Below are 14,140 nucleotides of genomic sequence, written 5' to 3' on the forward strand. Positions count from 1 at the left end.
CGATCCGTGGCCCAATTGTTTTTTTTTCTATTTTTTCTTCCGATCGTGAAGGTCTGTCAGCACACACCGCCACACACAAAAACTATCCATCTGATAAATATCTGCTTCTCTACGTGCATGAGCTGATCAAGAAGCCTGCTCAGATGTGAAACAAAAGGTCTAAGACAACGAGACCAGTCCAGTTGCGATCCATGTCATGCACCGAGAATGAAGACTACCGGAGTAATGCAAATATTAATAAGCAATACTGAGGCTATTATTGATCAGATTAAGGTCTATGTGTGATGCTGATTGACCACGCAGGGGGCGAGTGCACAACTCTCAGGGGATACGGTGCAAAACTTTGCCGACGAGAGCACAGCGGGGCCCCTGGTGAACCCCGAGGAGCAGGATCTTGGGAGGAATAAAATCCTTGACAGCCAGTATAAATGCTTTGAAAAAATGAAGAGCGATCCTCCTTATAACAAATCAAGTAATGACCTCGCCGCTCTCAGCTTTGGTAGCCTATAAATAACCTTAAGTCAAGTTTTTCCTCACTCTTTGATGCGGCAGGAGTGTACTGCAGTCGGAACTGGGATGGCTGGTTGTGCTGGGGAGATACTCCGGCCGGAACCTACACCTCTCAAAACTGCCCCAATTATTTTGTTGACTTTGACCCTACAGGTACGCATTATGCCAGTATTAGTAGTTATAGTTAGTCAATAAGGAAAACATGTATTTTCATATTTTTATTTGATTGTTGTGTACAGAAAAGGCAACCAAGTACTGTGGGGAGGATGGGCAGTGGTTTCGCCACCCTGACACCAACAGGACCTGGTCTAACTATACACTCTGCAATGAAAACACTAAAGCAAAGTTGAAGGTAATATTGAGGCTGTGAGCAATTAGCAACACTGTAAGAGATTCTTTTATGGGTCTTTCTTCAAGTTACTTATAATGCACTTTTATTTTGTATTTTTTAAATCTAAAACTGACAGGTATTTAATAACAGTGCTGGGAAGTAATGAAATACAAATACATTGTAACTGTATTTGTTGATTTTTCAGTATTTTTCTGAAGACTAATTTTACTGCCCAGATTTGAAAACAGATGTGTACTTTCGAGCACTTTGTCAAAATAGACTTATTACATTTTCATCCAATGTAAAAAAAAAAAAAAAAACTTAACCTAAACAGCAGACTTAAGTCAACCTAAGTTGAGCTTTTGATTGACTGAGAATTTGTGGACTTAAGAACCATAAAGAAACAGGGACAGCATGGTTAAACATGAATCCTTAATGATGATGACGCACTAGTTTCGGAGAATCAAGTTAGTCCCCATCCAAGGCTTTCCTTATTTTGTAGAATTTTGTTTTGATGCACATGCTAATTTAGCTTTTTTTGTTACTCAGTTTACATTATCGAAGCCATGGTAACATGTTTTGATGGCATAGAAATCGATCAAATACTAGTTAGCCATTTCTTTTTTCGACATTTTTTTTCATGAAAATGAGAACTGTATATAATTGACAGTAAAAATACATTTTTACTTTTTTTTTTACCGAATTACGACTACTTAGTTGAGTACTTTTGCCACCTGTTTAGCAATGAACATAACACATTGGATAACAAAAAAAATCATGTCACCCACAGACCTCCATATTTTAAAAATTAAGCTGCTGACTGTTCAACACCAAAAGTAAATACAATATACTGTAAGATGACATGTTTGCCAATGAATTAAAGAGGGACCTTTGTGTCATTTTATTAAAGAACTTGTCCTTCATTTTCATTCCACTTTACACAATGACTGTACCAAAAATAGAATGATTTATGCTTCAGGGAATATCTTTTTCAGTGCTGTGCCTGTAACATTGAATCACTCGTTTGTGTGTTTGTTCCCAGTCGGCGTACATCCTGTTTTACATGGCGATTGTCGGTCACGCCTTATCTATAGTCTCCCTGCTCATCTCTTTGACCATCTTCTTCTACTTCAGGTATTGTGATATCCCTGACCTGGCTCCCCTTCTTTAACCATATCACATTGATCAGTTTGACGCGAGCATCGAAATCTGTACCACCATCGAGATTATGCTATGTCGTAACGTCGAGATGATAATTGGAGCTTTTGCCGCTCATTGCTCGCTATCTTTTGCAAGGACGGGATTTGTGTTGCCGCCACCGTCTTTTAAATTCGCCTGCTTCAAAGAAGATTTTGTTGATGTGTTAGAGGAAAGGTTAGCCATTGTTAATTTTAGCTGACCCAAATCACTGCGCGCTGTTCATGCTGCTTTACTGGCTGTGCTCAATTTTATTTAACTACTTAATTTAATGGCAACTGGGGTAACTTTTGCTGTTCAGTAATACATTGGTAATAGCTCTCCATTGGTCCTGCTATTACTGATCTCTGGACTTCTAAACCTTGTTTGTTGCCGTTTTAAAAGCACCCTCGGTGTGCTGCAAAACCTTCGACACCATCGTGTATATCTTAACGGATGCGGGATCACTAATCATCGGGACCTGCTTGGGGAAAATTAATCAACCTGACAAATTGGATCTCTGCTCGTTTCTGCTTTCTTCTAACTTCAGTGTACTTAGAACAGAAGAATCCTTTCAAGTATTGGAGGCCTGATATGTTATAGGATCCAGATGTGAGGCTTGCATGGGAACGTGTACATCTACGTTGTACAACGTCAAGTAGAAATAAGTCACAAAATGCACAACTGCCCCCGTCTTTACATGCTTCTCAAAAAGTCTACATAAATATATAATACATACAGTATACAGTAGTTACTTCAACAATAACAAAATACGTTTATAGGAGGCTATTTGGGGGAGAGTACATCAGCTCAAGTTTTCACAAGGTTTGCTGTTGTGAAGAACAATTAAATTAATTTGGTTACATGTAACAGTTTTTTAGAAAAGGGCGAGGGCTCATGTTTTTTTGATGACTAACCCAATAAAACAATGCGTGATAGCAGTATCAATTCATTAAATTTATTTTCAGTTTATTGTACTCATGATAATCCCTCAAGTGGAAATTCAACCCACACTCTGCTGTATAGTTGTGTTGCACAACACACAGATTTCACATTTCCTACCAGATTATAACAAGAATAACAAAGTGTGCTCATTTTTAACAAAGCTACTGTGCTTCTTAAACAGAGATGGAACAAGGGAGTGCAAAATGGTAAAAAGCGAGAGGGAGGAATGATTTTGGGAGAGAGGCGGGATACGTCCAGGACTGGTTGCCAGTAAATCGCAGGGTACACATACACAACCATTCACATTGACATTCACACCTTTGGGGAATTTTCATTCAATTAACCTAAGAAGCATGTTTTGGTGACGTGGGAGGAAACCAGAAACTCTGGAGAAAACCCACGCAAGCGCGGGGAACACATAACTCCATGCAACTAAAGGCTCCATCGTTCCACAAACAAAGTACCTTTTTCTGCTAAAAGATTAAAAGGTGAGACCATGGACAGAAAATTAATTATGTGGCTCTGGAAAAAAATAATTATCAAGCAGCCCCTTGGGGCATATTTAAATGTTTTCTTTTTTTTTGGTATTTCCATACAATGATACGTTAACCTGCATGAGTCCTCAATTCAACTTTTTCTTTGCCATCTCACAGCATGCACGCATTGCTCTAGGTTCAGATAAGACTGTACCGTAAATATTTGCTGCAACTGCAAAATGTCGTCCTCGGGCATCATCATGCGGACATATCAGTCCTAATCATTTCTTCACGCAGGAGTCTGAGCTGCCAAAGGATCACACTGCACAAGAACCTTTTCTGCTCCTACGTGCTCAATTCCGCCCTAACCATCATCTACCTGGTCGCTGTGGTCAACAATCCTGAAGTGGTGGACAGAAACCCTGTGAGTTTCACCACGCATTGAATATTGTGATGCAGCACAAAGGATGAAACGTTCGTGCTGCGGCATTTCCACAGTGCTGTTCGATAAAAGAATGCCATTGCTGAAAAAGGAAGATTAGCTCTACCGTGGGAAATTGGTTGACACAATAACTAAATGAGCACACAAGACATGAACAACATGGGACACAGGAAAAGATTAAACAAAACTAAATATAATCTAAACTAAAACACAGACCATGACAGTACCCCCTCTACTTAAGGGACAGATCCCAGACGTCCACAAAAGTCCAAAAATTTCCCACAAAACTGGGCGGGTGGAAGGGGGCCTGGAAGAGGGTTCAGGGTATGCCCATCAGGGTTAGTCTGGTGGCCGTCCAGGACTCCAGACGTGCGGTGCTCGGCTGGGCAGTTCAGGAGCTCGGCCAGGACGCCAAGCACAAGGGTTTCTAATGGGCTGTTCAGGCGGACGGCCATGATGCCGGACCCAGTGGCAGTGCAGGGGCCAGGCAAGAGTGTCGGGTGGCGGCCGCTGGACGAGGGGCGCTGGAGCGGGGTCGGGTGGTGGTAAAACACAGACCATGACAGTTTGTCTATATTTGGAATTTTCCAAGTAGAACGAGTAGAAGGCGTAATTATTTTTCTCCAGCAAAGAGTGATGTTTTAGCTGTGTGTCATTGGACTACGTCTCTTTTTTTTGTTTTGGAAAATCCCTGGATGCTTCTGAGTTATTCAAATCTCCAAGTTTTCTGTGTACTTGATGATAAATCTGTCTTGCAGGAATGCCTCACTACCACGACAGAACATAAATAAACCTTTTAGGAACTAATCCTGTTTGGAATAAGTCAAAGATGTTAGTCAGCTCTCAAAATGATCTTCCCTTTTCTTTTTCTTGTGTTTTTGTTCCAAAAAAATAAATAAATAAATGAACAAATACATTAAGTCCAACACTTGAATGCAAATGTGAGGAGGGGAGAGATTTTAGGAGTTGGCACACTGCCATTACAATCTTTGGCCAGACAAAGACAAGCCTCCTGACAGCACATGCATCTGCGTTTGATACGAAAACCTGCTGCTATAATGTCATCATAGCTTTAGTCACAAAGTGTTTCTCAACAAACTGGAAGCAGTTAGGAAAAGTGTTTTTATGCACTAGTTCCAGTTTTACAAATCTCCTCTCCGCCCTTCATCGAGAGAATTTAATTTGTAAACTTGTTTCAAAATGTGAAACGGGACATTTTTGTCAAGAAAAATCATACAAAGCAATCACATTCATCATTTCAAGAGACGCAGACAACCATTTTTGTATTTACGAACTAAAAATTGAAATTAGTACGTTTTCTCAGCTTGTGATTTAGTAGCAGTACACATTTTCCTTCACTTGACTATATTTTGCTGCGAGAAATCCTTCACAATTTCCAAGCAGCCAGGACTCTGACAACACGAGGAGAATAGATCAACATGATCCACAGCGGCTTGATTTGCAAAGCAGAACATTGTTTGTGGCTGCAGTCAAATCTTGCTCATCTGCAATTCAGAAAAGGTTCAGAAGGGAACATCTGCATTCTGTTTGGAGTCCACAGAAATGTGATTAAGGGAGGAGAACATTTGAGTAAAAGGTTGAAGCAGTGTGAGTAATTGTCTGTTTTGGACCAAAAAAAAGACCCCTGAGAGAAGCAATTAGTTGTGTTGTCCGAAAAGTGGAATCCAACTTTTCTTAAAATTGAGAGCAAAACATCCATCCATCTCTTCTGTACCGCTTAGTCTCACTATTGTCACTGACTTTGGGTGAGAGGTAGGTTATGTACAAGGTGAACTGGTCACCAGTTCACCTGGTCACCAGTTCACCTCGTACCTGCAGAAAACCCATGCAACCACTGGGAGAACATAAATCCACACAAGAAGCTTCGAACGCCACCAGATGCGCAAAATAAGAAACAAAAGAGCAGTTCTGCACCGTTACAAATTGTTCAGCAAAAGTATATTTCTAGTTGAAAAGAATATTCAAGTTCTTTGTGGTAGATTTTAGTTAATTGATAGGATCAAACAGTCATTGGACAAATTTACATCCATTAAGCCTTGTAATTATATCATCGGAAGAACACTGAGATAATAGTGATGTGATAATATCCCATTAAACCATCAGTTCGCTCACAGAAAGAATTATTATGCTTCTAATTAAGTCACACATTTGTACAGTGGATATAAAAAGTCTACACATCCCTGTTCAAAATGCCCCATTTTTGTGATATAAAGATTCTGTAAATCGATCAAAAACGTTTTCCACCATTAAATCTGACCTCTAACCTGTACATCTCATTTGAAAAAATACACTTGAACGCTGCCAAATGTATGCGGGAAATATTATGGTCCGATCAAACCAAGTTTGACGTTTTTGGCCATCACGCTCGCGGCCATTATAAGTATAAGCGGTCAAGAAAATGGATGGAAGTTGAAATGGAACTACCTGACAAAAGGCTTTATATATCCCTGTGTGGGCCATCTCTGCAGGTAGGCTGCAAACTGTTGCACTTCTTCCACATGTACATGCTGGGATGCAATTATTTCTGGATGCTCTGTGAAGGAATCTACCTACACACGCTCATCGTGGTGGCTGTGTTTGCAGAGGAGCAGCATTTGCACTGGTACTACCTCCTGGGCTGGGGTGAGTCTGCTTCTGTCTGCTTAGGCAACCTGCTCTTATTTTGCTTTCATTTTGAAAGGCTGCTCATGCAAACAAAATAGTGCTAGACCTGCTTTCGATTTGAAGTGTGTGGTGGCCAGTGGAACCTCCAAGGCAGAAAATCTAATATGGAAAGTTTTATACAGTTTTACAATAAGTTTGACAGTTTTATAATAGGAAATGTGCAGTTAATTATTTCTTGCTCTCTGAGTTGAGGTCTCATGAAGTACACAAAGGCGTGCAAGGTCATTCATGCTGCTGGCTCCAACACAAGTTTTGTGCGACTTTAGCGGTGCATTTCTTGTCAAATTACAAATTGTCTGTCCTCAGATCGACTTCAGAGGTTCCACTCTTGTGACTAATCAACAATGTATTTTTTAGCATTTGTATATATGTGAATTATTTGCACTGCTGTAATCCAGCACCACTGCTTCTTTCGAATAAATACAAATGCAATATGTTAAACTCATAAGAAATCATGTAATCATTTCATTTGTAAATCAAAAGCTGGCGCTGTGCTTGTAACAAACAAAGAAAAAAAGGTGCAGGCTCTCTTGGAAAAATATATGCCTTTGCCCTTATAAAATGTATTCTGTTAATTCAGTCACATCAGCCTTTTTCAAAGCAGAGTTTCCCATATTTGCAGCCATTTTAGAATGTTTGGACTGCACTTTCAAGACCCACAGAATATTGTGCTGCACTACCAATAGAAAGAAGACTTTCTTCTTTCACCAGAAAAAGTTTTCTAGCTTTTTCCATTCTGTAGTAAAAACATCTGTTTCTGACTAAAAACAATTGACTTTGATGCTAATATTCCTTTGTGACACTTCAAATTGCAAGACAGCAAAAACAAGATTGAGAAAGGACTTTTGAAGTCTAAAAGTATTGACAGATTTACAACTCTGAAACGCGCCGTGAGCAACGCTGACTCAATTGCATGTCTGGAGCTAAACGTCAGTGGGTTTTTTTTTTTTTTTTTTTTTTAATGGCACTTGTCATTCTCTCCATAAACTGTCATCTTTCTCTCATGAGCACAACACACACTTTGTACTTGTCATGACAAGCCAAGATTCACAACATAATCTTCGTCTTCTACGCAAAAGCTGCACTGATCTGAAAAAAATCCAAGGCGATGCAACACTGCCGTCTACAGTGCTCTGCCAGTCATTACAGGGGTTTACAAACCTGAGTTTCACAGACAAGCTTGGCAAGACCCTTTTCCACGCATTCCCATTGAAAAATGTACTTGGGTATATGTCGGTGGCTGTAAACGATTGTATTCCTGCTGAAGAATGTAAACATCCACGGAAGTGAATGAGTTAATTACAACCTCAAAATCTTTTGAGTGCAAGGATAGGAAAGTAGAGCTTGTTGGTCTCTGACATTGATTTATTACTTTTCTGTGAGACACAGCAAGATATCTGTGGTTTGGAGGCGCAGTTGCATGAGACAGATGATAACTGTGTATATACAGTATGACCTCGCTTATGGAGAAATCTATCGGGTGTATTTGAACTATCCACTCGCATACAAGTTTTTGTTACATTGTCTCTCTCATTCTCAAAGGGCTTGTCCTGCCGCTTGTCTACTAAAGGGTTACCATTTTCCCCTTAACAGGACTGATGCAGGAAATTGTGTAGTGTTGTTCTGTTTGGAACAATAAAAATAGAAGTACGTAGAAGTGCTCTATCAGGGTTGCTTCATTATTTCCACAGAATGCATAAACAGTATTCTTCCATCAATACATGAAAAGTACTTACTGCTAGGGGTTGCCTTGATGACAAATAGAACCATTTCCCTTGAGCCCTCATGTGCCTGCTGTCTTTTCACTCCAAGGTTTTCCTCTTGTGCCCGCATCAATCCATGCTGTGGCAAGAAAAACATTTTTTGATGACAAGTGAGTATATTGCCAAACCTGTCGACGTTGAGATACATGCTTGATTTTGTGTGCGCATTCATGTATGCTTTGGACTGCACACTGCGCTGATTGATGTTTTGTTTTTGTACTCTTTCTGTAGCTGTTGGATGAGTGTGGAAACCCATCTGCTGTATGCAGTTCATGGTCCTATAGTGGCAGCTCTACTTGTAAGTCTACTCTGTTCTATTTACAAAATTTTTTGAGTCTCCTTATATCCGATGTGAATGTTCCTTCTGCTGCAGGTGAATCTCTTCTTCTTGCTCAACATCATCCGAGTTCTGGTCACCAAGCTAAGAGACACACATCGTGCAGAGTCCAACATGTACATGAAGGCTGTGAGAGCCACTCTGATCCTTGTGCCCCTTCTGGGGATACAATTTGTCATTTTTCCCTGGAGGCCTGAGAACAGGCTGGCAGGGGAGGTCTACGAGTACATCATGCACATACTCATGCACTACCAGGTACGTAGACCTCACGCAGCGCAAAGGCCAAAGTTATTGCCTCCAAACGATGATTAATTGGCAGAACAATCTCTAAACAATGTCCAATGCTGAGGGACTTATTAATCTTGAAAGAACCATTTACGGGCTCAATGTCGTGGAGCAAAAAGGGAGAAAGTCATTTAACTCGTCACGCCCTTTACATTCACGTAAACACAGTACAACCAACCGTGTTAAATTTTGATCTTCCATAATGCTGAAAAGTCCCCTTGGGTTTGCATTAAAAGTATCCAATTTCAAGGTCTTTACGGTTGCTAGAATTTTGGAAAGTTCTTGAAATTATGCTTAAATCTGACTAGGCATGTCCATACAAACATGTTTCTGCCCTTCACTATTTTAAAACTGAATTCTGTATGTTGTAAGCATGAGCCTTTAATGTACTAAGAATGTTCCGTAAAAACAAAAAAACTATTTGACCTTGAAAGTATGGAGATGTGAATTTAATTGGAAAAACTGCATATTATTGTGCCATTTGATATCAAATATGTAAAACTTAATTGCTTTGCAGGGTTTATTGGTGGCAACCATATTCTGCTTCTTCAATGGAGAGGTGAGTGATATTCGTGCACAGTATTCCTGAATTCATATAACAGAGCAGAGTGCAAGACTTCCATTAGTACAGTACTTAAATATAATTAAGGGGTTCAAAATGCCATGAAAAATGATCCACTAATATGTTACGAAAGGAATCAATTTACCACATATGGGTGCGTCATTTTAGATTAGAATCATTTTAAAGGGGAAGTTTCCAGTGTTAAAACTGCTGGCAAGCTTTTAAATGTAGCCTCACTTCACTAATTCCTCGCCCTTCACCAAAGTGCAATTCTCAAACATGGCCTTTCCTAATGATATGCGATTATGAAAGCGCGTAGTCATGATAAGTAGTCACAAAGAACACAAACCCAGCTTCAACAAAATAGCAGTGCTAGCAACAAACACTAAGCTAGCATTAGCAATGTAAACAAGCCAACGTTAGCCACAACTGCTATGTTGGTAGCATGACATTCATAATAGAGTGTTACAATAAACGTTAACAGTTTGAATTGATTTATTTTTTTAAAAGGTGACGTATATCATACCTATCAAGCAGAAATGTTAACGCTGCATTGCTTCTGAATCCTCTCAGCTGCCTGAGGTCCCTTTGCTCAGTTTCTGTTCACTATGACCATCCATCCATCCATCCATCCATTTTCTGAGCCCCTTCTCCTCACTAGGGTCGCGGGCGTGCTGGAGCCTATCCCAGCTGTCATCGGGCAGGAGGCGGGGTACACCCTGAACAGGTTGCCAGCCAATCGCAGGGCACATACAAACAAACAACCATTCGCACTCACAGTCACGCCTACGGGCAATTTAGAGTCTCCAATGCATGCATGTTTTTGGGATGTGGGAGGAAACCGGAGTGCCCGGAGAAAATCCACGCAGGCACGGGGAGAACATGCAAACTCCACACAGTCGGGGCCGGGGAGAACTCGGGTCCTCAGAACCATGAGGCCGACGCTCTAACCGGTCGGCCACCGTGCCGCTTCACTATGACCAGTTTTTTGAAAATGAGGGCTGGGCTTTCCCCTCCCGGGTGAAGTGGTTTAGGGCGAAGGGCACCACAGATACGAGTCAAACCGAGCTGCAAACTGACTGACTGTGGGAGGTTGTCATTTTGTTCACACCTTGTTCAAATGAATAGACTCGATTAATCCATTAAACCTGAGCTCGAGGTGGTAAATGATGTTGGAGACCTTTCAGCTCTCTCATTGCACAACAGCTGCTTTCAAGCTCAAGATCTCGGTGCATGTCAAAATTAAACCTGGTAAGGTTTACGGTAGTCCGAGTGTTTGAAACTGAAATGGAAAAGCTGTAAGAAAAACATGCAAGGAAATGTTCGAGAATAATGTAGTTGTGAGTACATAACCGGGAAGAGGTGCAGATTTGAGCTATTTTACAGTTGTTGTGTTCTCACGTACATAAAAACATTTTCTCTAATACTCCATAAAGCTCGCGCGAACATGTGAGACACATGCGTCTCTCGGAGGACAACCCTGAAGGTGGGTGATCCTAACACACTACCTGTCGCTATCGAATCAAAGTGTTTGTTTGCTTTAACTGACCAATTGGAGTCCCTTAATAAGGACATGGGCTACTGCCGCTGTGGTCCATTGTGCCCTTTTTATTAGTTTTTTTTATGTCAAGGCCAAATTGCACAACCTGCATTATGTCCCACAATGGCGCCTTTGTGGTGCGAGGTCACTGAGACAAACAGCGTCCACGCTGTCTTTGTGATGCCAAGCGCGATGCTCTCCATCGACGTGCTCGTCGTTCTCTTGGCTCATTATAACAATTAGTTTTAGTCATTTTTATAATTAGGCCATTTTACATGAGTGTTCTTGCACCATCAGGGATGTCAGCATTAGGAGGGTCGCACATGCAGTACAAGATAATTCCCATTTCACTAATGGGAGAGTGCTTATTTCTTTCATGAATGAAACCCTTTGACAAAATTGCTTGTCCTTAAGCAACTTAAAAAAAACAACTTTTAATTCGATGTTTAGTCAACGAGTTTAAGCAAAAATGTGCAATCATTATTAGCTGAAGCACATAGATGGGCAGCTGTACTACTATATATGAATGTATTGTTTTGGTTGGCGTTTGTGATGGTGTAGAATTGCAGAATTTGGATAGAGCTCTTTGACACTCAAAAGATGCACCACAGATGTTGTGGCTGGGAACGGCCTGCAACATTACGAAAGAAATGTCTCCCCTTTAGACCGTGGGTCAAGTCTCTTATTTGAAACCCTCCTTCCTCCTCAAAGCTTTAACCACAACCTGGAAATGGTTCTCACACTGCAATATTATCAAGGATCTCAATTGTCTTGAATGAGGACAGGAGCGAGGAGGTTCTACGGAGGAGCTATAATCCAAAAAACACTGATGTAAGGTTTCCTTTGCGGAAGTATTTTTGCACCTCACTAGTGACAGAAATGGCCGTATGCCAGCTAGATTTTAAATGGAGCAGGACTTCGCAAATTAAATAGTTCATCATTCGTTTATGTAATTTCTTGACTACTTTAAAAAAAATACCTTCTTTTACTGAGTGTTTTATTTTTAATTCAATCACACTGGTTTGAGTTTGCTATTCGATGAACGTTTCGAAATGTATTTAGCCACATCTAGATAAGGCTGAGGGTTGAGGCTGGGGAAGCCCACTCACGATCGCCTCTGCTTTTACCAGTAACGCATACAGTTACATATGTCGATCAAGCATGTACAAACGTTTTGGGTCCAGGGATCCCTTGCAGGGGAGACATTTTTCCATTATAAGTTATGATCAGGATAAATCAAAAGTGAAACAACTTCCTAAAAAGGGATTTTGTTCCACTGCTGAATCCAATGTTGTTTTGCATATGGCCATCTGGCGGTGATCAAAATTTGACTAACAAATTTTACAGTTGTGTGTTGTTGCACCCCGTTTGTTCAGATAAATTGAATCTTTGTGTCCAGGTGCAGGCCGCTCTGAAGAGACAGTGGATGCAGTACAAAACCGAGTGGGGTCAGAGACGGAAGGACCACTGTTCAATGCGCTCCACGTCGTACACGGCCACCTCTATCACAGAGGTCCCTCCCTTTATGTACCACCAAGACGGCAACAGCGAACACTTGAACGGGCGCCACACGGACGACTCTGAACTGGTGGCGCTGAAAGTGGCCGAGATCCCCTAAGCGCCATAGAGGAGAAAAACAACACGGAAACAGTGTTCTGTTTGACAAAAAAAAAAAATGCTACGTGGACAGTACTAAATCTCAGAGGCTAGTTTCTTCAGTCGTCTTCGCCGTAATAGGGACGAGGGGACTGAAGACCGACTGGGAAGGAGAGGGAGTCACTTCCATCACTTTATTGCAGCTGCTTTGTGACAACGCCGATGCTTGTGAGACTTTCGACGTGTTACGCTGCTGGCGATGAGACGGAAATACCTGTGATGACAACTGTTGGAGAGGGTGTGATGTTCATATTGACGTTTTTGTGATGATCATCAACAGCAAATGAGCGACACAATCTTTTCTATTCTCACCTACGATACCAAAGGGTACAAGATGTTGGTCAAAGACTCGATGGGGGCGTTCTGTGTCCGATTGAGCACAGATGGGGTACCCTAACACACACACACACACACACACACACGCAGTGGATATAAAAGGTCTACACAAAAAGCAAGATGAATGATTTAAAAACCTTTTCCACCATTTTGACCTATATCCAGAACGAGAATTAAAATTAAAAAAATGAACGACCGAGATAACAGGGGATGTGGGTGTGTTCATGCTAAACAGGAGTCACCATACACCTGACCCAATTTAATGCGCCTCTGATTAACCCCAAATAAAGTTCGGTGGTTCGAGTGGGCTGTTACTGTTTTTATTTTATTTTATTTTATCCTCACCCCCCTCTTTCGTGCAGAAGCCTGAAGGTTTTGTGCTATCATTGACAGGTATTTTGAACTGGTAATAATTCCCTCTACCTTGCCCAAGGCCCCATTTACATCTGAAGAAAGCCATCTCCGAAAAATGATGCTGCCACCACCATGCTTCACTGTATGCACCAAACATACCTTCTGTATTTATCGCCAAAACGTTCAATCCTGCTTCCATAACAAAATCACCCAAACAGATGTGGGAAAATGTGTGCCAAATAGAACAGCCGAACCTTATTTGGGGTTAATCAGAGGCGTTTTAAATCAGAATCAGAATCATCTTTATTTGCCAAGTATGTCCAAAACACACAAGGAATTTGTCTCCGGTAGTTGGAGCCGCTCTAGTACAACAGACAGTCAATTTACAGAACACTTTGGAGACATAAAAGACATTGACAAAAAACAATTGTGCAAAAAGATGCAGAGTCCTCTTGCACTTCGAGCAGTTCGAATGACTAATATTGCAATAGTCCGGTGCAACGACCATTGTGCAAAGGGCGCCGAGACTTCAAGGAGTGTATGCGGTTTAAAGTGACGAGTAGTGCGATCATCTGGGACAATTGTTGGTTGTGCAAATGTTACAGATACTCCTCAACCAGTGTGCAAATGGAGCAGATTCTACTCTGGCATGAGTGGCCAGTATTGGTCAAATGGTGGCAGATGTGTGCTGACTCCTATTTAACATGATGTTGAATCTGATTGGTTAATCTGAACACAACCA

At 41.1% G+C, this 14,140-nt stretch overlaps 1 protein-coding gene across 1 annotated transcript in view; it reads left to right on the forward strand.

Moving 5' to 3' along the window:
• calcr (calcitonin receptor) overlaps nt 1–12,754 on the forward strand; it is a 40,521-nt gene extending 27,767 nt beyond the window's left edge. Inside the window, exons 12-22 of the mRNA XM_061664842.1 lie at nt 304–472; nt 553–663; nt 750–862; nt 1,884–1,975; nt 3,736–3,862; nt 6,370–6,523; nt 8,378–8,438; nt 8,560–8,626; nt 8,702–8,920; nt 9,468–9,509; nt 12,452–12,754. Of these exons, the coding sequence (XP_061520826.1) occupies nt 304–472; nt 553–663; nt 750–862; nt 1,884–1,975; nt 3,736–3,862; nt 6,370–6,523; nt 8,378–8,438; nt 8,560–8,626; nt 8,702–8,920; nt 9,468–9,509; nt 12,452–12,670 (1,374 nt within the window). The 3' untranslated portion in view covers nt 12,671–12,754. The remainder of the gene's footprint in view (nt 1–303; nt 473–552; nt 664–749; nt 863–1,883; nt 1,976–3,735; nt 3,863–6,369; nt 6,524–8,377; nt 8,439–8,559; nt 8,627–8,701; nt 8,921–9,467; nt 9,510–12,451) is intronic.
• The last annotated feature ends 1,386 nt before the right edge of the window (nt 12,755–14,140 follow it).

The sequence above is a fragment of the Phycodurus eques genome, chromosome 20 (assembly GCF_024500275.1).
Source record: "Phycodurus eques isolate BA_2022a chromosome 20, UOR_Pequ_1.1, whole genome shotgun sequence".
NCBI classification, from domain to species: domain Eukaryota; kingdom Metazoa; phylum Chordata; class Actinopteri; order Syngnathiformes; family Syngnathidae; genus Phycodurus; species Phycodurus eques.